The 27676-nt window shown below is 40.3% G+C and overlaps 1 protein-coding gene across 1 annotated transcript; it reads right to left on the bottom strand.

The window, feature by feature from the left end:
* Positions 1–340: 340 nt before the first annotated feature.
* Positions 341–26818, bottom strand: WDR75 (WD repeat domain 75). Its single transcript, XM_059393026.1, has 21 exons — positions 26683–26818; positions 24672–24801; positions 22157–22222; positions 21196–21286; positions 17435–17559; positions 15909–15979; positions 14825–14944; positions 14412–14500; positions 12437–12595; positions 11327–11386; positions 11120–11235; positions 10004–10179; positions 8701–8858; positions 8039–8219; positions 6935–7029; positions 6039–6134; positions 5236–5405; positions 4637–4696; positions 2065–2211; positions 1549–1640; positions 341–673 (listed from the first exon to the last, which is right to left on the bottom strand). Exons 1-21 carry the CDS (start codon positions 26766–26768, stop codon positions 466–468), a joined length of 2496 nt encoding a protein of 831 aa, XP_059249009.1. The 5' UTR covers positions 26769–26818; the 3' UTR covers positions 341–465.
* Positions 26819–27676: the final 858 nt, after the last annotated feature.

Genomic DNA, 27676 nt, shown 5'->3' with positions numbered 1-27676 from the left:
ATCAAATTATTTCTCTAAATTTCTCTTTGAGAAATAAACACACTAAAGAGGTATAAAGCAGGACTATGGAAAATATCACATCTGTTCAGGTCCTATTGGTCACCAAATAAATTTTGCTTGCTAAACTTAACAATATCATCAACAAAAAGTTCTGATTTTCAAAACTTTTTGTATCTCCAAATTGTAGCAAAGGGGATGTAATGATGTAATCACTTGTAAAGAAAATATCTGGTTATTTCTAAGGCTGACATAACTCAAAATAAAAATGAGATAGTGTGTGTATGAATGCACCCAGCAACTCTAAAGCATGATGCAAACACAGCTTTGTATTACCAATTACTTAAGAAGGAAAGCCTGTTTACATTTATTATTTTAAGGAGAGAAATAACATCAAAGTAGATGTTTTTGGAGTATCAATATATGATAAAAGAAATACAAAGTGCAAGAACCTTCCATCTCCCAGGCTCAAAGAACAGTTATCCAGCTGTAGTCTACTTTCCTGAATTTTCTTAGTTCTTTTTCTTCAGATTTTGACAACTGATGTATAATGTCTTCTCCCAGTTCTGTGTCATTTGTATCCTGGGTATTTTCAGTAAAATCATGTTCTTCATCTGAATCATCACCACTTTCTTTTTCTTCTTCCATATCTACATCTTCAAGGATTTCTTCACCACTTTCATAACAAAATAAAATATAAACAATTACTATTAAAAAATTTTCTAGATAACTCTCTAATTCAAGACACCTATATAGAATTGTAACCATACAGAAAAAGTAAATTAAAAATCTTGTTATTGAGTACACATCAAAAATGGGTGATTATAGAAGAATAGGTGAATTTACAAAGTATAATTTTTAGTTGTATAACAAATCCTTAAACTATACACACAAGAAATCTTAAATTTTCAATGTATTTTATTCACTTGGCTTAATAGTCCTATATCCTTTAACTGCATATTAAAGCTAAAATAAAGAGAAATACTTTTAACAACATGGATTTGGACTGTACGGATTCACTTATACATGGATTTCTTTTGGAATACAATATCATAAATATATTTTCTCTTCTGTATGACTTATTTCTCTAGTTTTAAGAATACAGTATATAGGGACACCTGGGTGGCTCAGCTGGTTAAGTGGCTGCCTTCGGCTCAGGTCATGATCCCAGCATCCTGGGATCAAGTCCCACATCGGGCTCCTTGCTCGGCGCGGAGCCTGCTTCTCCCTCTGCCTCTGCCTGCCATTCTGTCTGCCTGTGCTCGCTAGCTCTCCCTGTCTTTCTGACAAATAAATAAAATCGTAAAAAAAAAAAAAAAGAATACAGTATATAATACACAAACCATACAAAATGTGTGTGAATTGAGTGTTTATGTTATTAAGACTTTCAAGCACCATCAGGCATTAGCAGTTAAGTTTTATGGAAGTCAAAAGTTATGTGTGGATTTGACTATGCAGGGGGTCAGTGCCTCTACCCCACACATTGTTGAAGAGTCACAGTGAAAGAATATTCTAGGAAAAGGTAACAAAACATTTTAAAAACTGCTTTACCTCTTTGTCTCCTTGGACAGCAGCAATGAATTTACAAACTTGGAGCACAGGAAAGAAGCAGATGGTAGTACATGGGCTGGAGTATGAAGAAGCTAGAGTAAAAAAACAAAAACAACAACATTAAAACAGGGCTTCATTTAAAAAGACTTAATGCCACCAGCGGAATCCAATAGGGTTTGTTTCCAGTAATCTGGAATCATAAATTTATGTTATTTGTATATTGTGCAGTTCTAATACCCAAACCAAGTAATTATTCAAAAGTTATCTGTTACAGGCATGCTTGGGTGGCTCAGTCTTAAGCATCTGACTTGATTTTGGCTCAGGTCCTGATCTTAGGCAAGTGAGATGGAGCCCCGTGTCTGGCTGCTAAAGATTTTCTCTATCCTCCTCTGCCCCTCCCCACATACACACACTCTCTCTCTCAAATAAATCTTAAAAAAGAAAAAACAGTTATGTTACAAATTGTATAAACTCTAACTTAAGGCACTTTAAATCTGTTTGTTATGAATTACTTACCTCACTAATTGCAGGTATGTTTTCTGTTAAGGGTAGTTGTACTAATTCACTCTCCAAAGCCTCATTTATTTTTTTATCCTGCTGTTGCCTGTGTTTTCCCAATATGAAATAAAATGGTGTTGTTGGAAGACTTTCTTCTGCTAGTAGCTGTAAGGATTTAAGACAAAGGGAAATTTCTACAATAAAAAGGAGGAACTGACTTTGATTCAATAAAAAGTATTGGCAGTCATAAAATGTCAGAGGTGAAAGGAGCTTTAAAAATTATCTAATATGATTCTCTTTACAAGTAAAACAACTGAGGCCTAGCAGCCCACTTATTGGGGAAAAGCTAACAGTGGACATTTAGATAACAGAACAAAATACACACTACTGTTTCTCCCCCAATGACAAATGACAGCAAATGGGTTTTCAAAAGGACATAAACCCACAGTGAGAAAGAAAATGGGTAAGTAAGATGTTGGAAGGTTTTGGAAAACAAGTTCAAGGTAGTAGGTAACTTAGTAGACCTGAGAAAGAATTCTAAGCTGGCTGGGGGTAAAGTCAAGAAACACCCAAATTTATATTGCTGAATCCTACAAATGCTCAGGAATTGGTACAATTGCAACAGTACCTCAGAAAAAGGCTAACAATAACTGGGTGTCCTGGTTTAAAGTCCATTTAGAGAGCATGCAGATTCCTAGATTTCCTTCTGAGCCCCAAGAGAGGGCTGGAAGTACATTCCTTGGAGGGATGGAACAGAAGTATGTCTTTAAACTGAACTGCCTTGGTGGGGCTGGTAGCAGTGTCTTCACAGCTGAAGGCAGCTGTACCTCAGAGGGTGCTTTTAGGTTGCTATCCTCCAGTAAAGAATTTAGAAGAATTTTATCGGGGAAATCTAACCGGTCTAAGAAAAAAGACCTACAAACAATGACTTTGGAGACTTTCTCAAAAATAGCTAGGTGGCAGAGGCCCGCAGACAAACTCCATCTCGGCGGAACCTTCCAAATGGCTTTCTTGATCCCTTTTAAAAGACAGCCAAGGATGATCAGGCTGTGATGAAAACCTATGAAAGAGACCAAAATAGACGGAAAACAAATGATGGGAATGGGAACGTGCAAACCAGAAAAAAGCAGATTAGATGATGGGGATGAAACAATCTCCCAGGAAACAGAAGATGGTCCAGCACTAAATAACAAGAGTCCCAGAAAAAGAACGGAGAAAATGAAGGCAAAGAAGTAATTTCCTCAGTCATTTCTAGGACAAAAGTGTACTTTGCCTGGCCTACATAAAATGGCAAGCTGCACCCCACACCGCTTTTCCTCTATTCCTCCACCCATAATTCTTACTACTTCTAAAGTACTACATATTTCACTTACTTAACGCTTGCTGTATCTTTCTGCTAGACTATACACGTTGTAAGTTTAGAGAACTGACTGTTTTGTATTCCAAGCGTCTAGAACTGACCCTAGTCTATTGATGTTCAACAAAAAAATTGTTTTACAAATTCAACTGAGTTTTCAGAGGAAAATAAAGCTAGTTTACAGATAAAAAAACAGGAATAAGAATGGTATTAGACTTCCAGTAACACCCAAAACTATAAAATAGGACAATACCTTCAAAGTTCTAAGAGAGAATGATTTTCAACCTATACCTTTGCAACGCGAACAACCAGACAAGTGGGTGAGAACAGAGATTTCCAAACATGCGAGGTCTTAAGTTTACATCCCACGCACTAACAGAAATGTGCTTCACCGAAGCAAGGGGAAAGCTAGAGGAGGAATGAATGCCCAGACGATGGCAAACGGAGATCCCACGACTCCTGTGCAGCAGGTATTCACAGAGTAGCCGGTCCAGACTGAAGCAGGACAGAGGCTCTTGGAAATACTCCTTCAAGACTTGAAAGAGTACCTCATGTACCTGAAATACTGAGAGAAGACTCACACCACTTGAGTCTGGGGGTGAATTAGATGAGAAGTAAATGGAGAACTACGCAAAGAAGAAGATGGCAATCCTTAACTCTGGAGAAAACAGCTGCAAATAAAAGGAAAATAATCTGTCTGGTAACGACATGACTCAGCTAGGAACTGTGTTTACAGTGTTCTAACGAGTACTGACTGATTTATTCACACTGAGAAAACCGGGGAACAGGAAAGGGGTTTGTGTTATGTGCATGCGGGAAGTGGTGGTGTGGAAAAGAGTAACAACTTGAATAGATCAGTAAACAGACAATAACCGAAAAATGTAGAATTAGCAATAGAAACACGTTTCTTAGAGATAGGAAGGCAAATAAAAACTAGCTAAAAGAGTTGAAAGTGATTATCTTTGTGGGTAACGGCACAGTGGTGTTGGGAAGTTTTCCTGAAAGTCTTGTAGAATTACTTGACTCTTTAAATCACAAGCATATATTTTTGATATTACAAATTAAAGCTACACTTTAGAAGAGTAAATATAACCTCAAAGAGGCAAGTAGCTTTTAAGTTTATGCTTAATACCATGTTTGGGCAGATGGAACATTTTCCTCATAGCTGAACTCAGATAAGGTTATCTCTGGAGGGAGGCAATGCAGTCTGCACCACGAGCGGCTGAAACATACCTGTTTGCTGGTTGGTGTGAGTTTCTCTTCTGGAGACTTCGTACTGAATGTCAGTAAACTCTGAAAAGAGAGATTAATGATGCAAAATCTAAATAAAAATGAGGTCAATTCTTCATCCTTATATAATATGCCCAAAGGAAAGTAATAGAAGATTTATAACATATTTAATAACTGCTGGGACAATTAGAAGATTGTCCTGAGAAAAGTTATTGAAGAATTGGCAATGAAACAGATTCAACTCTTGGATCAAACTAAAGCCAGTTTTTATTATGGCAAAGCAAATACTAAAACTAAAATCTATCCACCACACTAATAAGTACCATTTAAAGTATTTTAGTTTAGTTTTTTTTGTTTTGTTTTTGTGTGTGTCATGGAGATAATGCAAACAATACCCAAAGAGACTCAAAGGTGTGGGGTAAAGTTGTGCTAATACACTTAATACTAGTAATACTGTTCTACTGAGCATATTAGATTTACTTCTTTTGGGAAGTAATCCTTTAATACCCCTGGTCCAGCTGTTATGGGCTAGTACTTTCAAATACTAAGCAACTGAAAATTACATATACAAAGTGGTTGCCTTTTTGAGGTGGGATGGTCACCTGTGACTTTGTTAGGAAGTAAAACTGGGATCTGTTCAGCCACTGGTAAGCTTCAGAGGTGAACGATTCGGGCACATCTCGTGGAACAAACACTCCCCACTGGACTTCCTCTCGGGAGATATTCTTTTGAATATACAATGGTCTTGGTTCACTAGGTTTAAATACAAACACTAGAGGGGAAAAAACAAACAGACCATAATATTTTGCCTGCGAAGGTTAGTTCCAGCCTCAGGATGACAGACCACACTAATCTGGGACTTACCCCACTGAGTAAAATGTTCAAGTCATGATTATTTTAGGCTTTGATTCAACAAATATCTACTGGATGCCTGCTATGTGCCAAGCAGCTTAGGAATGAGGGCTATGAAGATGAAAAGGAGGAAGAAGAATCCATGCTCCAGAGACCAGGTTGGCCTCCTGCAGCAGGCACCAAAATGTGATTGTGGAATTTTGTCTTAACATACTGGAACAGGGATCTGTAGACAGTGTACAGAGGAAGAATGATTAAAGCTTCTTAAAATGCTTCAGAGGGGAAAAGTCTCTCTTGGGATGTTCTGAATGTCGAGTGGGACTGGCCTGGTAAAAAATGAGGGATGTACTGGAAACCTCCTAGGAGTCAGTTATGAATGCGTACGGAACGAGATGTTGGACTAGGAACTCGAGAGAGGACAGTACTTCAGGTAGAGTGGCCTAAAATGAATACTTGATTTAAAGGCAGCTTGACTCACGCTCTATTAAAGTTGTCAAAAAGAAAATTTAGCTAATAGATCTCCTCTTATTATCAAAATATGGTCTGTACTTACAGTCTGAACCCGCTGAAGACTGAGAGACTGCAGCAATATTCTCCGAACAAGGATCGGGTTCCATAACTCTAATGGTTAACTTTGCGCTCCATTCCACTGGGGAGAAAAGAGCAATGCACTTCTAGAGAAAGAGTCACTGAAAGCTTTTTTACTAAGCCTGTTATTTAAAGTGGGTACTCAATTTTTACTGGGACAATCAATTCTATTAATTCTCAGGAAGAGGGATATTACACTTCCAAATAACACATGGAGACAAACTGAAAACGTCTGTGGAAGCTTCCTGCGAGGGGCAGGAAGCAGAAAACCCAGGTACTATGAAATGGTTATTATTTCAGTGCAACTACTTTCCGGTACTTTTCCGCAGCTGCTGAACATGGGCAAAATGTTAACCAGAACCACTGTAGAGAAGACATGCAGAGTTTCACACATGGTCATTACTAAGCAACCACCATGCCTTGCAAACATACTCAAATGCATAAAATACCAATAAGTAAAATGAGTAAAAGTCCACATTTGTTATTGAGGCTTGTGAAAGGAGACATTCAAAGTTAAAGCAGCCATGGATTCTGCACGTTAGTGCAGGTTACAGATTTGCAGAAACACTCCTCGGGTTGTTTATGAGATTATGGAACACAGAAGGCAACAGAAAGTTATACACAGTAGGGAAAAGCAAGGCTAATGGAAGTCAATTTATGGTCAAGTACACAGATTACAAATAATGTGCATTTCTTACATGCTCAGCACTCCAAAGTTTGCTGGTATAATGTGACATGTGAAAAATTATATGTACTCTACGGATAGAAACATGAAGATATGATCCAGAAGTCCTAAAATGCCAAAGCTTACTGGCCACTTAACAGATGCTTCGCCACTTTATAGTAAAGTAAGTATCTTACGTGCACAACTGAGCAGATTCCAACAGCAAAGAATGCCATTTTCAGTAGCGCCAAGAAGATACTTTGAACAAGTCAATCTCCCAAAGCAAAGGTGCCTATATTAAAAAACCATAAGAAGTTAACCATCAGTTCCAGCACGCTGAGTTCCAGCATGCAGATTTCTAGGATAGTTTTACGCAATGCAGATTTTTAGAAAGACACATTTTTGCTCTCAATTATCCTGCAGAAAAATGGGACTAAGGAGAGCAAAATATTAAGCTATTTTCTTTACAAAAATAGGTTTGATGACCAATTCTTTTCTTTAATATGCTATACAGTATAGTTTATTGAAACATACTATAAACATGTATGCGAAATATACAGTCATTTAACAAAACCCTTTTTTATGTTCATTTAACTTAGAAGAAAATTTGCAATATAAATTCTGAAGAATTTTTACAAAGCAATTTCAGAATCAGGTATGCTGGGAATTAAAAACTATTGTTAGCTTTTTTTTTTTTTTTTAAGATTTTATTTATTTGATGGACAGAGATCACAAGCAGGCAGAGAGGCAGGCAGAGAGAGTGAGAGGGGGAAGCAGGCTCCCTACTGAGCAGAGCGCCCGATGCGGGGCTCTTTCCCAGGACCTGAGCTGAGGTCCTGAGCCAGCAGGCGCCCTCTTGTTAGCCTTCTGCCATTCTTTCCTCAAATGGCAGTTGCCTGAAGTGCCAGATGTTGCTGTTTTTTCTTTCGCCTTTTTGAACACAACAATGTTTGAACATGACATTGTTTTTTTATAGGAAAACAAAAGAAAAGCATTGTCTGGATCCACTGACCCTTATTAGCGTTTATTTTTAGTAGCACAACCATGAAAAATATTGATTTTGAAGAAAAAAATCTGTAGGTCAAGAGTTAAATGTGAACTCTCATTTCAGAAATGGGTAAAGCCACAGCAAATGGTTCACATACCCCAAATTTTTATCTTCCTACATTTTGGTTTGGTCCTGACCCCCACTGACCCACAGACTACCATTAGCAGAAGCATAAATTACTACTAAAGTTTATGTGGAAAGACTCATTTAAATAAAAAACAAACCAGTATGACATACTTTCCAAATTATTTACCTTATATTCCCAGCTCGCTGACAAAATGTACATTTAAGCTCCCATGTCTCTGAATCCCATATTGTAACGATTTCCTCGAAACTAACTGCTAGCAGAGAGCCATCTTCAGAGAAACAACAGTTAGTCGCTTGGTATTTGTGGTAACTACCCACAAAGTCACAGGTCCAGCCAACAGCTTTTTCTGTGGAAACATAGAGCATATAGTTCAGAAATGGTATAAATGCTAGATAATACTTTAACGGTAGTTAGAAGCAGTATGGATTACAGAAGAAGCGACAAAAAACCCTGCTCCTTGAAACCGGAGTTAGAAATGCTCCAAAGCACTGACTGGCTTAAAATATATGCCCCATCCTGGAAATCCTGACCTCCCTCTAGTGGACAGTGAAGGAACCGTGAAAGAACCGCCCACCCCCGCCGCCCCCGCCTTAAACACAGACCCTCACTGAAATAATCAGCACATGACTGATCAAAAAAGTCATGAAAATGTACAGATTTTGGGGAAAAGGATGTAAAATGTAATCTCTTAAATCTTTTAAAATTAGGCAATAACCCACAGAAGTTAAATAAGGCAGAAAATGTCCTCCCGGAACGGAGACCATTATTAAAGAGGTTAATTCTTAAAATTATACACTCTTTAGACATATCATATTTAATTAACTTACTGTATATATCAGAATCATCTGTTAATATCCACACTTTGAAGTGACCATCTTTACTAGCTGTAACCAAGGTGGGGTTTTCAAATTTTTCTGCATTACAGAAACAGAGAGCTGTGATGTGGTCTTCATGTGGCATGTTAATCTTTGTATTGAGAACAAACCTGAGAAAGAGGCAATCATCAATTTATTCTTACCTCAGAACAATATGATATATTGTCATGTAAGAATTTTTTACTGTACATTTTACAATAGCATCTTTAAGAATGGGCAAGATACATTGTCATCTAGAATGACCAACAACTGGGTGCTCTATCCCTAATGGCCACAGAATACAAAGAGGTCTAACACATGACCTCTTTGTGTTAATTTATGCAATAGAGAGATTATGTATACTGTCAACCTACATAAAATAGCAGTCATCACAGAACAATACAGGGAAGCCTATCACACTAAAGTCTGCAAGAAAACTATACAGAACTCAGATGGCTATCTACTTTCAAAAATAAGCCCCAAAGCCCCTACCTGTGGCAAGAAAATACAGCAAACTACCTCTTCAAACCATCCTGGTTAGCATCTAATATTGAGCCATCCAAACTACCTCTCAAAGCTTGTTTCTAGCTTGACAAGGTGCTGCCATGAACGCATGATAACCTAGCATGGTGCTCTTAAAAGAACAGTGGGGCAAGACTCTGCTGTGATTTTTTTTTTTTTTTAGAAGTCCATACTACAAGAAAAGTGACTAGCAATCATCGATTAATCCCTCTGGGTCTGTTTCCTCAACCTTAAAATGTGGAAAACAAGTTCATCTTACAGTGTTTCTGTGAAGACTGGTTCTAGACAAGCCACAGGGACTTGATAAATGGCTACTATAATCAAGGTCTGAGAAACTAGTAAACTCCCTATCTAATCAAACATACATGTTACACTACAACATACCTCTGCTGCCTACCAGTGCATTTTCCCGAAAGTAATATAATTGTGAATAGAGCAAAGGAACTAAGAAATTTGGATTCTAACTCCGGCTTTGCTTGCTATTATGTCTGATGTTTTTGGGGATGAAGGTGGGGTCACGTTCCCATGTTTCCTCATTCATACATAGAGAGGATATTACAATTTGGGGGTACACCAAAGCTTACTCAGAGCAGAAAGCTGAAAGGCTATTTATTAGTACAGTAACACCTCCCTCATTCCTCTAATTCTAAAATTTATCAATATAAAACATTTTAAAGACTGACAAATGAAACCATAAAATACAAAGTCCCATATTTTCTACTCTGAAATTAATTAGTCATATCGGTAGTATTACCCTTGTGTTTTCTTGTCGTACATCCACAGTTTCATCTGCGACTCAAGCTCTGTTTCCTTTTCTTGACGTTGTTCCACTGTCGCAAGCCAGTTACCGTAGCGGTCAAATGCAGCCTTTGTTAGCTCGATTTGGATCAGACCATAATCATTGATATATTCCTGCTGTATTATATCTAACTGATGGGTTAAAAATATCCAAAAAAGTTAATTAATGTAAATACATAAATGTTAAAGTTTTCAAAGAAATGGTAACTACAAAGATAATTTCTAGAATCTGCAGTAATAAGTTCTCAGATAAAGGAAAAAACTGAACTATTAGTTATGGATATCAAAACTGCCATTAAAAAAGCACATTATAAGCACCAGTTCAGTGGCATTATTCTTTAATGACCTTTTAGTGATGACATGTACCTGTGTACATGACACAATAGAACCTTTAATTGACAGTAATGCTTTTCTCCCTTGTTTCTATGAACAAAGAGCTTGATATTAAATCTCATGGTTAAATTCCACATCACTAAAAACTAGAGTAAAAATAAAATCTACAATTTTGACATGGTAAAGATAGCAATGTTCTAAGTAGACTATTTTGTTTCTTTTATCCCATTCCCTTGTCTATTTACTAAACATGTATTGAGTAAGTTTATTTCCAGGCTCTGTACTGGAAATGTATAAAGAACTAAGTTTCCTTTCTTCGGGGGTTTAAAAGCAAGGGAAAGAAAGAGATCAAGTGGAGAGCTGCTATGACAGAAATTAATAAAGGGTACTATGGGGCATAAAGAAATAGCAAGTCTGGATTAATAAGCAGCATCCCTCTTTATACTGAAAATTTTATCATTGGTATGTACATATGACAACACTTTACCACAAAGCAGAAACATATTTGTATTTACAATCCTTATTTTCTTATTTCCCTACTCTTGTAATTCAAAGGCAGAGATATTTGAGAGCTAAAACACAATTACACGGACAGCCAGCACCGGAGTGCCAACTGCTACTAAGTGGGGCACCTGGGTGGCTTAGTCTGTTAGAAGCTACTAAGTAAGTTACTTAACTCTAGTGGTGTTGTTGGAAACCTCCATTAGTTTTAAGGTTAGTTAATGGAGGGCAATCTTACATTGTATAACTGCTTATCATGCTGTAGAGAATAAAACTGCAAATGGCCAGGTTTTCCATTCAAAACCAAAGCTTTAGTTCTGGGATCAATCATCAAACCAGTAAAGATATTGCTGTCTGCAAAAGAAGTGACAAACAATAGTTAAGATCATACAAATATTCACTTTTAAATTGTGCATGATTATAAATCCACTGGGTTTTGTAATACCTTTTACTAGGCCTTGAATTACTGCGGATGCCTCAAGGTTTCGGTGAATTATTATTATCTCTGTGGGTTAAAAAACAAAAAACAAAAAACAAAAAAACCTATAAATCAGTCAGAGCTTCAAGGTTAAAAAAAAAATCAGTTCAATTTATATCATTCTAAAATACAACAGAATACAAAACAACTTAGTAAGTTCAGTTTACTCAGTATTATTAGAAAATCAGGAATTAAAAAAAAAAAAGACATCAGGAGTATATTTTGGGATTTAGCTAAAAAACAGGCTGGGAAGGAGGGGCTTTTTTGTTTTTGTTATTGGAAATTTTAAGTTTTATCAGTTGTACCTATGAATATATTTCAAGTGTTAATTCAGAAACTTACATACCCAAAAAGAGATTGTTTACTTTGAAATGAGTAATTGCACTAACGGATTGCTCACGGTTATTTTTTTTTAAAGGTATTTATTTATTTGACAGAGAGAGACACAGCAAGAGAGGGAACACAGCAGGGGGAGTGGGAGAGGGAGGAGCAGGCTTCCCACTGAGCAGGGAGCCTGACATGGGGCTCGATCCCAGCACCCTGAGATCATGACCTGAGCTGAAGGCAGAAACTTAATGACTGAGCCCCCCAGGTGTCCCCAGTTATGGTTTTTTTTTGAAGGGAAAGGACGCAGTGGGCTCTGAGATCTACATTTAGGCTGAAAAGCAAAAGAATGAGCAAAAAGATCTGGAGGTATACAAGACTGCCTCTCATCTTGTCAGCACCCACAGGACCCCCCTGCTGAGAGTACGGAACATACCTCGTTCTTTTGAAAATATCACTGCCTTTTGTGAAGGCACAAAAGCCTCCCATTATCTCCACATCCCACATGTAAAGGTTTTGAAATGGAGACGGCACAATGAGAACCAAATACACTTAGCCCTACGTTTTTATAACAACTATCCTGAAAATGTGGATTCTGGTGGCCTCTAGAGTCAAAAAAAGGAAATGGAGAAAAGAGGAAGAATGGAAGAAAACAACGCTTATTAAATCTTAACGTTCCTCTTAGTTTTAGGTCTCTCGTTTTCCACTCCCCAGCTGCACAGTTCTATCTCTCCACGACAAAGTCAGACGTACTGTTATCAGAATGAGAAGTACAGAACAAATCCCCTGCTGGCGAGACTGAGATGTGTTCAATAGTAGCTCCCAAACGGGGGAGGAACTCCTTATTCTTCTCTGTTGCATCGCGCCACTCGACGAGGACAGATTCACGACCACCACTCAGCAGACTGGTGCCTTCCCATCCATCCACGCAAACGAAAAGGACGGTATTTGGGGGAAAAATAGAAAAATATAATCAACACTTAAATTTTTCCTACCATGCTAGAGATATAAACTATTTTGTAAAATATGCAAACAAGTATCTTCCTATCTTTTAATAAACTTGACAAAAAATTTTTTTTTAACAAATAACGTTTTTTTTGTCACATACAAATAATACAGGCCTGTATACAGGAATACGGGTCTGTAATTCATCAGTCCTACACAATTCATAGCACTTACCACAATACATGCCCTCCCCAGTGTCCATCACCCAGCCACTCAACCCCCCACTCCCCTACCCTCCAGCAACCCTCAGTTTGTTTTCTGAGATTAAGAGTCAACAGACTTAACAATCACTGATTCTGGGATTTTCCTTTCCAACAATATCTAACTAGTTTGTTCTGACCAACTCTTCTGCCAATAACAGAAAAACTAAATGAAACAAACATCCTGTAGGACCAGATGGCTTCAACGACAAATTTTTCCACTTAAGAAATGAACCTATTTCATACTCTTCCAAGCAACAAAAAAACCACAAACAAACAAAAAAACAAAGAACACTTCCCAACCTGTTTAAAAGAACAGCATAATCCTTTACCAACCCAATAAATTATAAGAAAGTTCTAAGCCAATTTCATGATCGATGAAAATTCCCAAAGTATTAGCAAGCTGAATCCAAGGATATATTAAGAGGATAACATATCGCATAGCTGAGTTTACTGTAAAACTGTGAAGTTATCCTAACTCTTGAAAAATAAGTGTAATTAACTCCATTTACATAACAAAGAGAATGATCATGAGTATCTTAAAAAATGTAGAAAGAGCAAAAGAATTCTACACCCATGATAAAAATTCTCAGTAACTCAGCATTAACTCGAGGTCCTAATACACTGACCTGAGACAAGAAGGGGTTAAGGACTGGAAAGAACTAATTAATTCAGTGTTCACACGGTGTGACTGGGCGCAAAGCATAGCCAAAACAGTTTATACTGTTCATATTTGCTTGAACTTATAACTAGTTCTCAAAGCAACTATAATTTGTAGCTCAATTACAAAGACAACTAATTTTCCTCCTCCATTCTCTTACACTGATACAGGACTAATGCTGACATTTTACTGACAACCTTGTACTAGATATACCACAAACAGTACATATATGTGTACCTATTTTTTAAAATGTTATTATTTATTTGAGAGCACATACAAACAAGAATGGGTGGAGGAACAGAGGGAGACAGAATCTCAAGCACAATCTCATGCAGCTTAAACGAAACACAAGTTCTGAATCTAAAATTATAAATGCAAATGAGGTAATCTAACAGTTAAAAACACATTTCTGAATTAGACTTAGGTCCAAATCCTACTTAACAACTGTGCGGCCTTAGGCGAGTCAGTTCTCAAGTACAAATCTCATGTCATGGGCAAAATGACATCTATTTCATAGCTTCAAGAACTAAGTGAGGTAGTAGACATAAAGCACAGCATGATCGTTTGTACCAGATAAACTACGGCTACTCTTACGGACAACAAGCACTTAGCCATGTGCTAATTACAATTACATTTTTAAAAACTAACGTAATTTAAATAGGTTCTTTATTGTTAACAAGGATTTTATCACTTGACCTATAATATATCGTACTGTGCTGAAGAAAGCTCAAACCACAGGAGTTATATACAAGTGTCCACAATTCCTTTGGTCCATGCAATTCTAAATCTTTCAAAGTATAAATGCAGTGAATACTAATCCAGGTATTTCAAAAGTTCACTTTAATTATTAAACTTCACTTACCTGTCACTGAAAAAGCCAAATCCATAACCATGTCATGGTGCCAATGTAAACATGTGTACGTGTATTTTTTATCATCATCAAAATTCCTCCTATTGGAGAAGACCAAAATTGTTAATTCGACCAAAGGCATTAAGTTAGGAAAGGAAGGGCAAAAAGTAATGAAAAGTTCTCCTCGATAAAACAATTTTAGGCAACATGGAAATTTTAACTCCTCTCTCAACCCCCAGGTTAGAAATTCAAAAATAATTAGTCTATGAAATGAAGAACACAGGAAGACAAGAAACAAAGGATGCCAGCAAAGCCTCATCTCTATTGCCAGTACATTCTTCACCCTGAACCACAGACAGCTCTGCTCTGCACGACTAATGCAAATGATACGTAAGGGGTCACCGTGCTCTCCACAGTGAACTGACCAAAGACGAATTTTGCCATCCTTGTGTCCCGTGGCTATGCAGTCTTCCTTCGGGTGACATGCTACACACGTAAAATTGTTCTTAGCATGTTTCTTATTTTTTGATGATGATAAAGTAAACCTAGAAGAAAAAAATTGTCAATTATTAAAGTCACTTGGTAAGTGGTGATAAAAAGTAGAAGGGAGTTCATGCCCTTATCAACCAAATTGGAGAGCATTGAAAATTCACTGAATATAAATGCATGACTTTAAAAAGAAAAATCGTGACTAAGAATCAAGAATACATTTTTTGCAAACACTTACTAATATACAATATAAACTCCATGTGACCAACATTCTACCATGATCACTTGTCCACAGAGGCCACTGACATCAAAGTAAAGCCCAGACAGTACTTCTAGTGGCTTTTGCTCGAGCCAAGCTTGTCCAAATTTCTTGTCAACCGAAGCTAAATTTTAACATTAGGTACGAACAAACCTAATAACTTATATCTAAGACAACTAACCGATGTGTCCAAAGACATCAGGATCCTTATTTCACTGCAAAGAAAGACACGTTAATCTTGACAGGGTGAAAGGGAAGAGGGGACCGTGTCACTGGAAGAGTCACTACTCGTGCCTGGCACAAGTCTCCTCAAAATGTGTTATTTCATTCCTCCTTACAATTCTATTAAATATATATTAATTTGAGTTACACTGAGCTTCAAGAAAGAGACTAAATTTAACTCATTTTAAACCCAGGTATTCTGAAGCCTACACTCACTCCTATAGCCAAAAAAAAGAAAAAAAAAAAAAAGGCAGTAAGGACCACCTGGGCTAGCCTTTTCAAACTAGATCCGATTTTGACATAAATGCACACAAGAATCTAAGTGGACAAGGGGTTTTGCTTGGACAAAGCTCTCTAGGTTTTTGTGACTAATGATTCCTTTAACCCTATCCATTGTGGGTTAAAAACTACCTCTATATGTAGCAATTTAATAATCACTTGCAACACGAAACTAGAACCAGCTCTGAATCATAGGTATGAAGTTGAAATAAAATTACAACAAACTCAAGTAAGTAAGGTGATCAAAAAGAAATTCTTACCTCGATGTTGTTTTCTTTTTGAAAAAATAGACAGACAAGTAAAAGTCCCGTACTGCAGCAACATACTCTCCCTAGTATTGTAAAGAGGTGACATTCACTAAGATAGGCAACACTTTTTGAGAAATGGTTCTCATCACAAAAGTTAACATAGTAACAACCCCCCCCCCCCCACACACACACTAAGCACAATAGAAAATGCTATAGTTAGCTGTGGATAGAATAATCCTTCTAAAATTAAAAGAACTTGGGTCCTCTATTTGAATTTTTTCCATTAAGGCATAATTTACATACAAAATAATGCAATGTCTGACATTTATATTCATGTAACAACCACCACAGGATTTAGAACATTTTCTTCACCTTTAAGTGTTTCCTTGTCCCCTTTTCTAGTCATTCCCAATGTCCCCACCCCGGCCAGCAGCCACTGATTTCTATTACTTCTCTGGTCTAGAACATCACACAGAAATCTTGCGCAATGTACAGTTTTGCGTCTGAACTCCAGCTCCTCCTCATCTTTCCGAGATTCGCTCATGCTCTGATCCGTATCATTAGTTTCTAGTATTACGAAGCAGCATTCCAGTACGTGAATACATACCACAAATTACTTATTCTCTTGTTAATGTACATTTAGGTTATTTCCACTTTGGAGCTCCTATGAATACTAAATCATTTTGGTCACGTCCTCATTTCTGTACGTAGGAGGCAAACTTCTGGCTCATGGAAAGGACAGATGTTTACCTTTGCTCTGTATCTTGCTAATGTTCAACACTGTCAGTCTTTACTATTAAAGTGTTTTCTCTACTATAAGAAATCAACCTTTTTTAGAACAAAGCCAAAAGAATGCTACCAACTTAGACTATAGAAACACGCCACCACAGTGTGTCATCTAGGGACTTTTGGTGGTGCTTGACTTGAAAATAACAAAGTGATTATTAATAAGGAAAGGCTAAATCAAGGTAGAAACATCACAGAGTTATTATTTCTGATGAATATTTAAATATACACACATGTTACAATATTAAATGAAGACAAAGGTAAAAAGCCTTCGGATCCTAATTCAGTTTGGGAAAAGTTATTTTACATATGCTTAGGAAAAAGTCCAGAAAGAGATTCTTCAAATATCAGCAGTAAGGTTTAATTTCTTCACTTTAAACTTCTCAATTTTCTAAAATGGGCACACTGATTATGGACAGGAAGGTCATATTTTCTAAAGACACATAGTCTAAAATGAAAGGATCTGAGTGGCTTTTACATGGAGCAGGCTAAGAAAGAGTTCCAGTGCTGAAGTATTGGTATTTTTTTGAACAATTAGAAGGTTTACAAGAACAATAGACATATACAAAATTAAGAATCCTAAAAAATCCACACCACAAATACAAGCTGAAGTAATGGAGCAAACTTCTTAGCTCTTAACAAAAATACTATAACTCAGGGCAATACTCATGGACTATAACATAAAATGCTCAGAGGAAACACTGCTGCCAAGAGGTATTATATACAAAATAGAAAACCAAAACAAATTTTACCTCATTTCCAAAGGCAATGCACTTGGGTGACTGGTTTATATAATCCAAAACAAAGGAGAGCTCCTTAGCTTCTATTTCCTGGCTCGATGATTTTGGCAGTTTCACTGAAACCAGCTGAAATACATCTAGCCAAAGGAAGCTATATTAATATAAAGCTTCTCTAAAAAAAATGAACATGTACACGTATTTATATGAAACTGTTAATTAGTATTCTAGAATTCATTGATGGCAATAATTCTAGGCCACCTTGAACAAAATGAGTCTTCAGGTTGGAGTACTCATTTGAATTTTCAAGTTTGAAACGGAAGTCTAATTTTACAACTCCTAAACATACATGCTCTATATGTGTTAAAACAGAAAACAGTTTATCTTTCTAGTATAATCTGTATTCCACGGTATTAAGCTGACCTTTACAATGGAGATGGAATATGGTGTACTGATGAACTTAGCAGCCAAAGGCAACAGCCCATCCGAGAGCTTTCAGAAATGCTATATGCTTGCCACATACTCACAAGATAGATCTCCTCTTATATAATACTGACATGCGGTTCTCTTTATGTCCCATTAAAAAAAATCTCCTGAGAAAATAGCTGTATTTTATTATGCTATTTCCTTATTCTCTCAGGTATTATAATGACTACAAACTTCTGTAACACATCAATTTACCATTTTCCCGTTTCCAGTCCACTTATTATTTGCTCTGAACTCCTGGTTCTTCTAGCCTTCTGAGTCATCTCAAACTTCACAAGCCCAAATGCTGAACTCTGGATTTTCCTTTTTAAATTTAGTCTTCCCCAATTCTGCCCACTGCAAGGAATGGTACCACCATTCCCCCAGTTGCTTAGATGGAATCCTCGTGTTGTCCTGGACTTCTCGCTCACATCTCACATCAAACTATCAGCAAACCCTGTTGGCTCTGCCTTCCAAAAACACTCAGAACACAATCAATTTCTCATCGCCTAAGCAATGACCTTTTTTTTAAAAAAAAAAAAAAAAAAAAAAAAAAAGGTTTTTATTTATTTATTTGACAGAGAGAGACACAGTGGGAGAGGAAACAAGCAGGAGGAGTGGGAGAGGGAGAAGCAGGCTTCCCGTCGAGCAGGGAGCCCTATGTGGGGCTCGATCCCAGGATCCCCGGAGCATGAGCTGAGCCAAAGGCAGACGTTTAATGACTGAGCCACCCAGGTGCCCCAAGCAATGACCTCTTAACTGTACTCTCTAATTCCATCCTTGTCCGCATTTACTCTATTCTCATCAAGCCAGATCATCCAGTACAATTAAGTCAGATCATTTTACTCTTCTGCTCAAGACTCTTCAATGGCTTTTTTAACAACTCAGAGTAAAAACTGAAGTCCATTCAATGGCCTTTATGGCTATATATGATCTATTCTCCCCTGGATCAAATTCAACTTCCCTGCTATTCCTCAAACATGCTAGATATCCTATAGCACATGCTTCTCCAATACTGTTCTTCTCAGAACATTCCCTGACCACTTATTTAAATACATATTTCTCCAATGCTGCCTATTCCCCTCCTGCTGTATTTTTCTCTAAAGCATCTTTCAGCTTATTATATCTGATGACTGATATAGTGCTTATTGTTGGGATCATCTGTTTTGTTCTCTGCAGCCAGAATAGTATCCAGCACATAGTACGTTTTTAGTTAGATATTAAATGAATAAATTATATACAGTCAAAAAAAAAAAAAGATACCATAAAAGATGAAAAGTAAATAAAAAATGTTTTTAAAACGGCAAAGCACACTTCAACATGATTTATACAATTTTTAATCAGAGACTGGTTTTGGATTGTGGAACAAAGAGGAAACAAACGAAGGATATATATTTAGATCTATTCTATGAAATGCTATTTTAAGCTTAATTCACATTTTCATGTTTACATTTATTCTCACATGCTGAGGGTTCATGTGTTAAGTACTGGAGAGTAACACTAATCCCACCATGAATCGAATTCAGACTACATTACAGCATTTGGTTAACTCCAAGAGGTGAAGGCCAAGGTCTTTACTTTAGAGATCAATAGTTTTCTATCCTGGCTTGCATGCTGGACTCAACTAGGGTATATTTAAGTAAACAGGCTCCCACACAGGGCATCTGAACATTTTGTGTTAGTTGAGTGATTCTTATGTTCAGCCAGTGTAAAGAATCACCAATCTCACTAACATGGATAACAAGTTTTGCTACAACTATTAGCAACTACCACTGCCACTGAGAAATCGTGGTGTTAGTACACAGACTGGTTACCAACTGTGAAGAATGAGCTTAATCGTCTGGGGAAGTAAAAAAAATTCAGATTCCTAGACTAAATTTCAAAACTAATGAATCAATTGTCAGGGAGATTAGGAATCTAAATTATTAGTATGTGGACAGACATTAACAATCTATCCATAAAAAGAACTTAAATACTGAAAAGTGTTACTTACCTAAAACAGTCAACTAGGAAGGAGACTTAATTAAGAAATGTTGCCATTTTCAGAACATTTTTTGGAAAGTCATTGAGAGGTGGTTTATGGGCTACATAAGAAAACTGAACTTACTACTGCTTTTATGATTTCGTGAAAACTGAACTTACTACTGCTTTTATGATTTCGTATCACATTTTTGATTAATAAAATACTCATTAATAAACTTCATCAAGTGATTTTTAGCTAGAAAATGTACTTTTTCCAGTTTTAACTATTCTCAGGTAATTTAAAAGTCCATGATATAAAACAATCTGCAAAATTTGTTCCAGCCAAAAACACACAAACACACATACACACACACAAAAATACCTCTCCTCCCTCCAACTAAATCCAGACAATAAACAAAAAAACACCCTGGAAAGGATTCATTTAGCTAGTGAGCCATGAGCCAGTCTAGCAGACTTCTCAGTAACCATCTTAAAGCTGCTTTCATCTTTGACTTTTTTTTTCAAGTTTTTTTAAATTTATTTGACAGAGAGAGATCGATCACAAGCAGGCAGAGAGGCAGGCAGAGATAGAGGGGGAAACAGGCTCCCTGCTGAGCAGAGAGCCCAATGCGGGGCTCGATCCCAGGATGACCTGAGCCGAAGGCAAAGGCTTTAACCCGCTGAGCCACCCGGGCGCCCCTCATCTTTGACTTCTAAAGACAGCTATATTTTATACAGAACACCATAGGATGCAGTGGCCTTACTGAATTCCAGTTTTAGAAAAATTCTTTGGATATATCCCTCATGTCAGTGTTCTGATGTATCAAATTCTCTGCTAAAGGGCAATTTTTGTTACCACTGAAGATATTCTAGGAATTCATAAAATGCTCTAAAACATGGCAATTTCAATGAAATCATGTTCCAATGATAATGAACATGTAATCAGTAACCCAGAACCACTACTAGCTCTTAGTATCAAACTGTTTTCTACACTATTTCTGACAGATCAACAAAATGGGTGTTCAATAATGGATAAAAGGACAGTGAGGCGTAAGAATGACCAATTAAGGTTAGGAGAAAGACAAACTCTAGCCCACCTCTTCAAAACAGCTTTGAAATTTGAGCTCTGCCATCTATTTTTACAACTATATAGTAAGTAATCATTCCCACACTGTATTTCAGAACTAGAGGGAAGCATCCTCAAAATGAATGCTGGAACAGAAGGAATTTAAACGCTTTAACATTTAAACTTAAATGTTAACTTCAAACTAAAACCAAACTCTCAAATTTTGAGAAATTATGGAAAGAGTAACCCAATGCTATATAAAACAAACTTAATTATACTATACCTGGTTTGTCTTTATTTATTATAACAAAGACAGAATCCTCAGCACAGGCTAGAGTAAACAGGGCATGAAGTTTATGTCCCACTGTGAAAGTCTGAAAGATAAAAAAAAAAGTACCATATTGTTTATCATCTGTCTACCCCCAACCCTCAAACATAAGTTCCATAAAGGGTAAGGACTTTTCTTTAATCCATTTTGTTCACTGCTGTATCCCCAAATCAGAATACCTGGTATACAGAAGACACTCAATATATATTTGTTGAATAAACTTTCAAATTAATACATATAGATCCACCTGCTTCTTTTTAATGGTTACATGGTATTCTACTGAATGAATATGAAACTTTAATGGACATCAAGGTTATATTAATTTTTTTTCCTACCATAAACAATGCTACACACACATCATTATTTCAACAAGAGATTCCTAAAAGTGAGATTGCTAGAGCAAAAGTTATTTTTTCATTTTCATTTGTACTCTAGTTGATTATGTACAAAAATCAAAGTATCTGTTTCTCTATACTTTACCTATCACTAAATTGTTTTTGCAGTTTGCAATTTGGCTAAACTGACAGGGGAAAATGCTGTGCCATTTCGTTATTACTGAGATTAAACACCTTTTTATGTTTACTGGTTATTATTTTTTTCCGTGAATTACATATACTCACCCTGTGCCAATTTTTTCCTACTAGGTTATTGGTTTTCCCTTACTGGTTTTCTGTATATTTTCTGTGTATTAGGGACAGTAACTTTTATAAATATTTTCTTTTGATTTTATTGCTCATCTTTTTGTTACAAGTTTAACATTTTCAAATAGTCAACTTTCTTTTCTTTTATGATATATGAGTTTCATAATTTGTTTAGAAAGGCTATCTAAAGATTAAGCCTTATAACATCGTATCTGTCATTAAATTATGTTGCCACCCCTTTTCAAATAAGAAAACTAGAAAATCAAAACACATACCTTTATTAAAATGCCATCTATATAGTCCCACAGTTTAATCGTGCCATCAAAGGAACAAGAATACAACTAAAAGAGTAAAAATAGTACAAAATTTATTACAAAATAGAACTTCATTAAGATATCAAACAAATAATTAAGTGATACAGATGACATGTTTTTGTTTATTCAATTAGTAGCCCTAAACAGGTAGAGTCATATTGTTTAGGAACTTCAAGTTTTAATTAAAATGAGGGGGCACAAAAGTCAGCCCTCTATCTTCAAGAGGGAGATGGTAAGTCACTAAGCTATGGAAGCACTTCAGAGCCTGCTGATATTTCTCGCAGTGCCCAGTGCTTTTTTATTAGCAGAACTGTTATCATCTTACATGGGTATTAAAAGAGTGCTTCTCAAATGATAAGACTGTCCTGTTTAAAAAAAAAAATTGTCCAACACATCCAAGGGACAATACTTTTATAAAGTACAACAGTAGTTATGTGCACTTGGATGCTGTGGCAATGGCGGGTGCTCTAAAGTTTTGGCCACTCAATTTCTACACCATCCTCACTGCAGTTGTAACCAAACGTTTGTGGCAGTGGGTTGTGCCCAACACTTTGGTAGCACCAGAAGGCCTTAATAACATATATTTTTTGTCCCGATGGACTTGATTTTACTTAGGTCACAGTGGATTCCTTGGTGCTGTTACTGTGAAAAATACTTTGCTTATAACGTTTATAAAGAATTTAGTTTTCTGAAAGTGGCAGTTTTAAGATTTCTGCCAAAGTGGACATGGAATTAGAGAACAGAAAATTATGACTACTATCTATTCAAGTAAAAGAATTACAGTGAAAAGAAACATGCATTGCAAGTACTACACATTAAGGAAAAATCATGAACATGGATCAGTAAAATCAAGTAAGGCAACCACAAAATCACTGTCGAAACAATGCTTAGCACACAAATCCCAAGACTCTGAAGTCCAGAGAATCTGCATTCCCGATCACCTCCACCAACGCTGTCAGTAAAATTCTCCTCCTCTAAGTTTGTTAACTTTCAGTCATCTGAGATAGATCTTTTATGCATTGTATATGTTGTTTTTTTGTTTTGGTATAAAATTTAGTAATACAGACTTCACAAATACCAATTTTAACAAACGGTTATTTCTGCTATGAAAAAGATTCAAATGCAACAAGTAACAGCACTTTTGTCAAATCCTCATAGGACAGTAAAGAAACAAATACGCGTTTGCACGGTGAAAAAAAGCTACTTAACTTTGATTTTCACAGTAGCTCATTTAATTCTGGAAAGAAAAGATCACTGTCTCTTTATGCCCTACTTCCTCTGTGATAATAAAGTGAATGGCAACGCAAATTTATTCTTGTATCAAGCAATAACTTCCACATGGGCTAATCCAGAAAAATGGAACTTGATAAAAAAACGAGAGCAAGAGTAAAATGTTTGAGATCTCTTTAGTAGCTGCTAGAATGTAAGGATAGGATGAAAATGACATTTCATTATTTTTGAATTCTGAGAAGAGCTGCTTTTGTGGGGTGAGTAGGAGGGTTGCATTAAACTGGACTCCCAAGTTCATCCTGCAATTATCTGGTCCATCCACTGACTAAAGAACCCCTTCTTGTCCAGCACTGGCTTTAAGATTAGGTGAGATCTGCACCAGCACTGGAGTCTCATCTGTAACAGAACATGTCTCTAACAGCAATCCCTTTTAGCCAGCATTTTCAAAAATGTGTTCCAGAAACCAAAGGGCTCAAGGGCATATAAACTGGAGAAACGAAATGGTATACACCCCTTCCTGATATTCACAACGCTTATAAAAGGACTTGAGAGGCTCTACAACCAAAAAATTCACCTAACTGTGCGTAGCCCTGAATTTCAGAAACTCATATAGCCAAGAATGTCTTCTTTTAAACAACACCTATCAGCATCCCTTGGAACAAATGGTTTACAGAATACAGTATGGGGGGCAATGTAGTTCTAGGCTGTGAACCTATTTTAATAACTAAAAATATGTGGAAAAATACCCTGAATCTGAAAATCTGATCTGTAAGTATCCTTTGGAAACCTTTTGCAGTGGAAATGGTATAAAACAAAAGTAACTGCCATTAATTCATATGGAAAAATTTTCCAAGACCCCAAAAATAACCTCTCTTATGCTTTTCTGACACCTTGGGACTCATCTTGCTGATGGATGTATGACATACATGGAGATAAAGCACAGATGCTCCCAGACAGTTTAAAGGTAGAGAGGTAGCCCCTGGGAAAGGAGACTGGTGGTGCCACTCTCGCTGGAAGGGTGCATGCTGCCTCTGTAACACCTTGTTGCAAAATAAATACTGAACACAATTTTTGCTTTTCTTTTTTCTTTGTAAAAATGAAGTGGCATAATACAAACTTTTGAAAAGCAAGAGATATCTGTATTTTTCTAATTATAACCTGGAAAGTCTCCCAGCCAAAATCAATTCATAATCTCCTGGGAACAACAAAGCCAATACTAAAATATCGATTATAAATCATTTGAGACCTGTAGATGATTGTTGGGGTTGAGTTCGATTCCGGTCACCAGATTTCTGTGTCCTTGCAATATGTGTACACATTCTTCTGTAGCTGTGCTATGAACTTTAACAAAGTCTCCAGAGACACAGAAGATATACCTGCAAATAAGAAAAAATCAAGCCTCATATATTCTGCAGAAAGCATCATCTTTTTTTATAGCCCATGAGAAAATTTGTAACTTGCAACAGAGGTTTCTTTTACAACAAGTTTCCGGAACTCTATAGTAAAACTTGTGCGGCATGTATTAAGTCTGACAGCAGCACTCTGACAGCATGGTCCCATGTCCCTCACGGTCCCTGATCACTGGGACCTGATCACTGGGACACCACCTCATAAACGCTCCGTCGGAGCTCTGTCCAGTTGGCAAGGCCTCTTCTGCAGCAGAGTACACAGACGATGACAGCTCTTGTTGCTAAACGGTTGGTCTTGCTTTTTGGATCTGCGGCAGAGGTTCCTAAAGTACTAAAGGTCGTTAAGTGGGGGGCAAGGTTTACTCGACAGTTTTCATTATGGATGCAGTCTCAGAACAAAGCTCAGAGGTCCAAATCTTCTAGTTTCTACAAAGAAAAAAGATGTGTGTTGTGTGCCCATTTCTACTAGACCCTGCACCTGCGTGACCGGCACCTGGAAGGTCAACCGCAGAATTCCTGGGCTCCACCTCCGCTCTGTGCCCCCCACGCCCTGTACGGGCCTCGGCCCGAGTCCTGCCCGCGCGGTGCCGAACCGCTTCTCTGCACAGGCGCGGACATCTGCGCGCATCTGCCTGCCGCCCAGAGTTCGGAAAAGGCCGTCACGGCCTCGGATTCCCACGTCCCATCCAGTCTGAACCGCATCACCCGACGCCCAAGGACCGAGGCACCGCGGGAGGAGGAACCCGCGCATCCGGCCTTGCCGTGCCGGTCCCCGTCGCGCTGCTCTTCAGACACGTTCGCCTCGGACCCAGGACGCGGCCGACCGCAGCCGCAGGCGGGGGACGCAGCAGATTAGGGACGTCCGAGGTGTGCGGTTCCCCTTGGGCTGCGGCCGCCTCTTCGCTCCCCGGAGCACCTGCATCCCGCGCGGCACCCGCAGCCCGCAGCGCCCCCGTCGCGGCCCCTGCCTTCTCGTGCCCCGTCCCGCGAGCCTGGTCCCGCCGTCGGACCGCAGCCCCCTCGGCCGCGACGCTGCGACAGTCGGTCGGTGTCCCCCGCCCTGAGGACACGGTGTAGACTTGAGCCCTGGGGCGCTGTGGCCGGTCTGCCCGGAGCCGCCGCCGCGGTCCCGCGAGCCCCTCCTGCAAACGCGCAGCCCCCGCGGCGGATCAGCACCGCGTCCGGGGACGCTCAGGGCGGCGCGGGGCCGGGCGAGGACCCGTGCGGAGGCGTCTCGGGCGCGACGCGGGGGCACAGGGGAGGCCCCGTGCCCGGTCCGTTCGGCTCCAGCGCGGCGAGGCCGGCCCCGGAGGCACCGCCCGGCGACTCTCGCCCACCCGGAGCACCGCGCCGTGCGGGACACGAGCCCCGGCGCCCGCACTCCTCCGGGGTGGGAGGCGTCTCCACCGACGCAAACGCGCGGGACCCCTCCGCCCCGCGGCCCGCCAGACGCCGGCAGGGACGGGGCACCCGGAGGCTGTGCGGCCGCGCCCCGCTCCCGGCCCCGCGAGACGACCGAACGCGGCTCCCGCACACCGCCGCGGCCGCCGAGGAGCGGGTCCCGCCGCGAGCGCCGGGCACGGGGGCGGGTCCCGCCGCGAGACCTGAGCCCCCGCCACGCGAGGCCCGGCTCTTCCCGACGGGGGCGCTCCTCGGGGCGCGCAGGGGCCGCGGCGGCCGAGCTGTCCCCGGGCTGCCGCGCCGGGTGGGGACACGCGGGCCGCCCAGCCGGCCGCCGCCGCACGCGCTTCCCGGAGCCACAGACTGCGAGCCCGGCCCGGCCCCCGCCCCGCCCCCGCCCCGCGACTCACGCCCCCCAGCCCGGCCCGACGCGCCGCGGCCGCGTACTTAGAATCCGCGGAAAACGCCGCCCGCCTGAAGCTCAGCTCGCTGCCGCCGCAGCGCACCACGCGCACACTCTCCGCCGCCACCATCTTCGCGCAGGCGCAGGGCCCCCGGCTCGCGGGCCGCCCCGAACGGCCTCCGGCGCGCGAGTCTCCGCCCACAGAGCCCGAGCGGGGGCTCCTCTAGGCTTCCGTCTCGGTGGTAAGACCCAGCCGCCATCTTTGGTGTGGGCGACATTAACGTCGGACACGAGTGGAAAAGGGGGAAGCGAGACGGAGACACAGAGACGCTCCGTTGAGGTTAGACGCCGCTGAGCGCGTACTTAGTACAAGGAAGCTTCTCCCGGCTCTGTCGATCGGCTTCTGTCCCTTCTTCCGCCAGGACTGAAGGGCGGCGTCGGGCTACCACGTGACGGCCAGCCGGCCCGCCCCGCCCCGCCAGGGGCCGCTCCCGCGCTGTGATTCGGCGCCGCGGGCTGGCGCGGGCGCTCGGCCTTCTCGGGGCCGCCGCCGCGCTCCCGGCGAAGGGCCGCTACCCGCTGCCCGCTGCCCGCGCGCTGGCTCGTCCCGCCGCCTCCTCGCGTGCCGCCGAGCGTGGCGCGGGTGCCCGTGGCCTGCACAGCCCCGAGGGTGGGCGCCGGCCGCCTGCCCCGCGACTCGGGCCGCTGAGGGCCTGCGCGGAGCCGCTCGCACCGCCCGCCGCTCCCTCCGACCTTCTCGTCCTTCGACCCTTTCGTCGGCTCCTCGGCGCCGGCTGCGTGGGCTTCGGCTGCCCCGTCGGTCGGCGGGCGGGGCCCTCGCGGTCCGTCCCCGCGCCTTCCCGTGCGGCCGCGGCCGGGCTCCGCTTCCCCGCAGGCCGGGCAGCCTCTGGTCCCCGCCCGTCAGGCCACCGCGCGCCGGGCCCGGCCGCGCCTCTGCGTCCCGCGACGGCTGCGGCTCGGCGGGGGGAGCGGGTGCGCCCTGCGGCGGCACGTCCCGCTGTGACGCGTGCGCGGCCC

Source organism: Mustela nigripes, chromosome 3, assembly GCF_022355385.1.
Source record: "Mustela nigripes isolate SB6536 chromosome 3, MUSNIG.SB6536, whole genome shotgun sequence".
In the NCBI taxonomy this organism is placed as follows: Eukaryota; Metazoa; Chordata; class Mammalia; order Carnivora; family Mustelidae; genus Mustela; species Mustela nigripes.
The sequence above is the reverse complement of the archived record's forward strand: the minus strand, read 5'-3'. Positions and strand labels throughout refer to the sequence as shown.

Coding starts and splice junctions, on each gene's coding strand:
- WDR75 (XM_059393026.1), bottom strand. CDS start 26,768: ATGGTGGCGGCGGAGAGTGTGCGCGTGGTGCGCTGCGGCGGCAGCGAG. Junction 14,501..14,824: donor GATGGCAAAATTCGTCTTTG/GTCAGTTCACTG, acceptor CTTCTCCAATAG/GAGGAATTTTGATGATGATA. Junction 11,387..12,436: donor TACTTCTCATTCTGATAACA/GTACGTCTGACT, acceptor TTTAACCCACAG/AGATAATAATAATTCACCGA.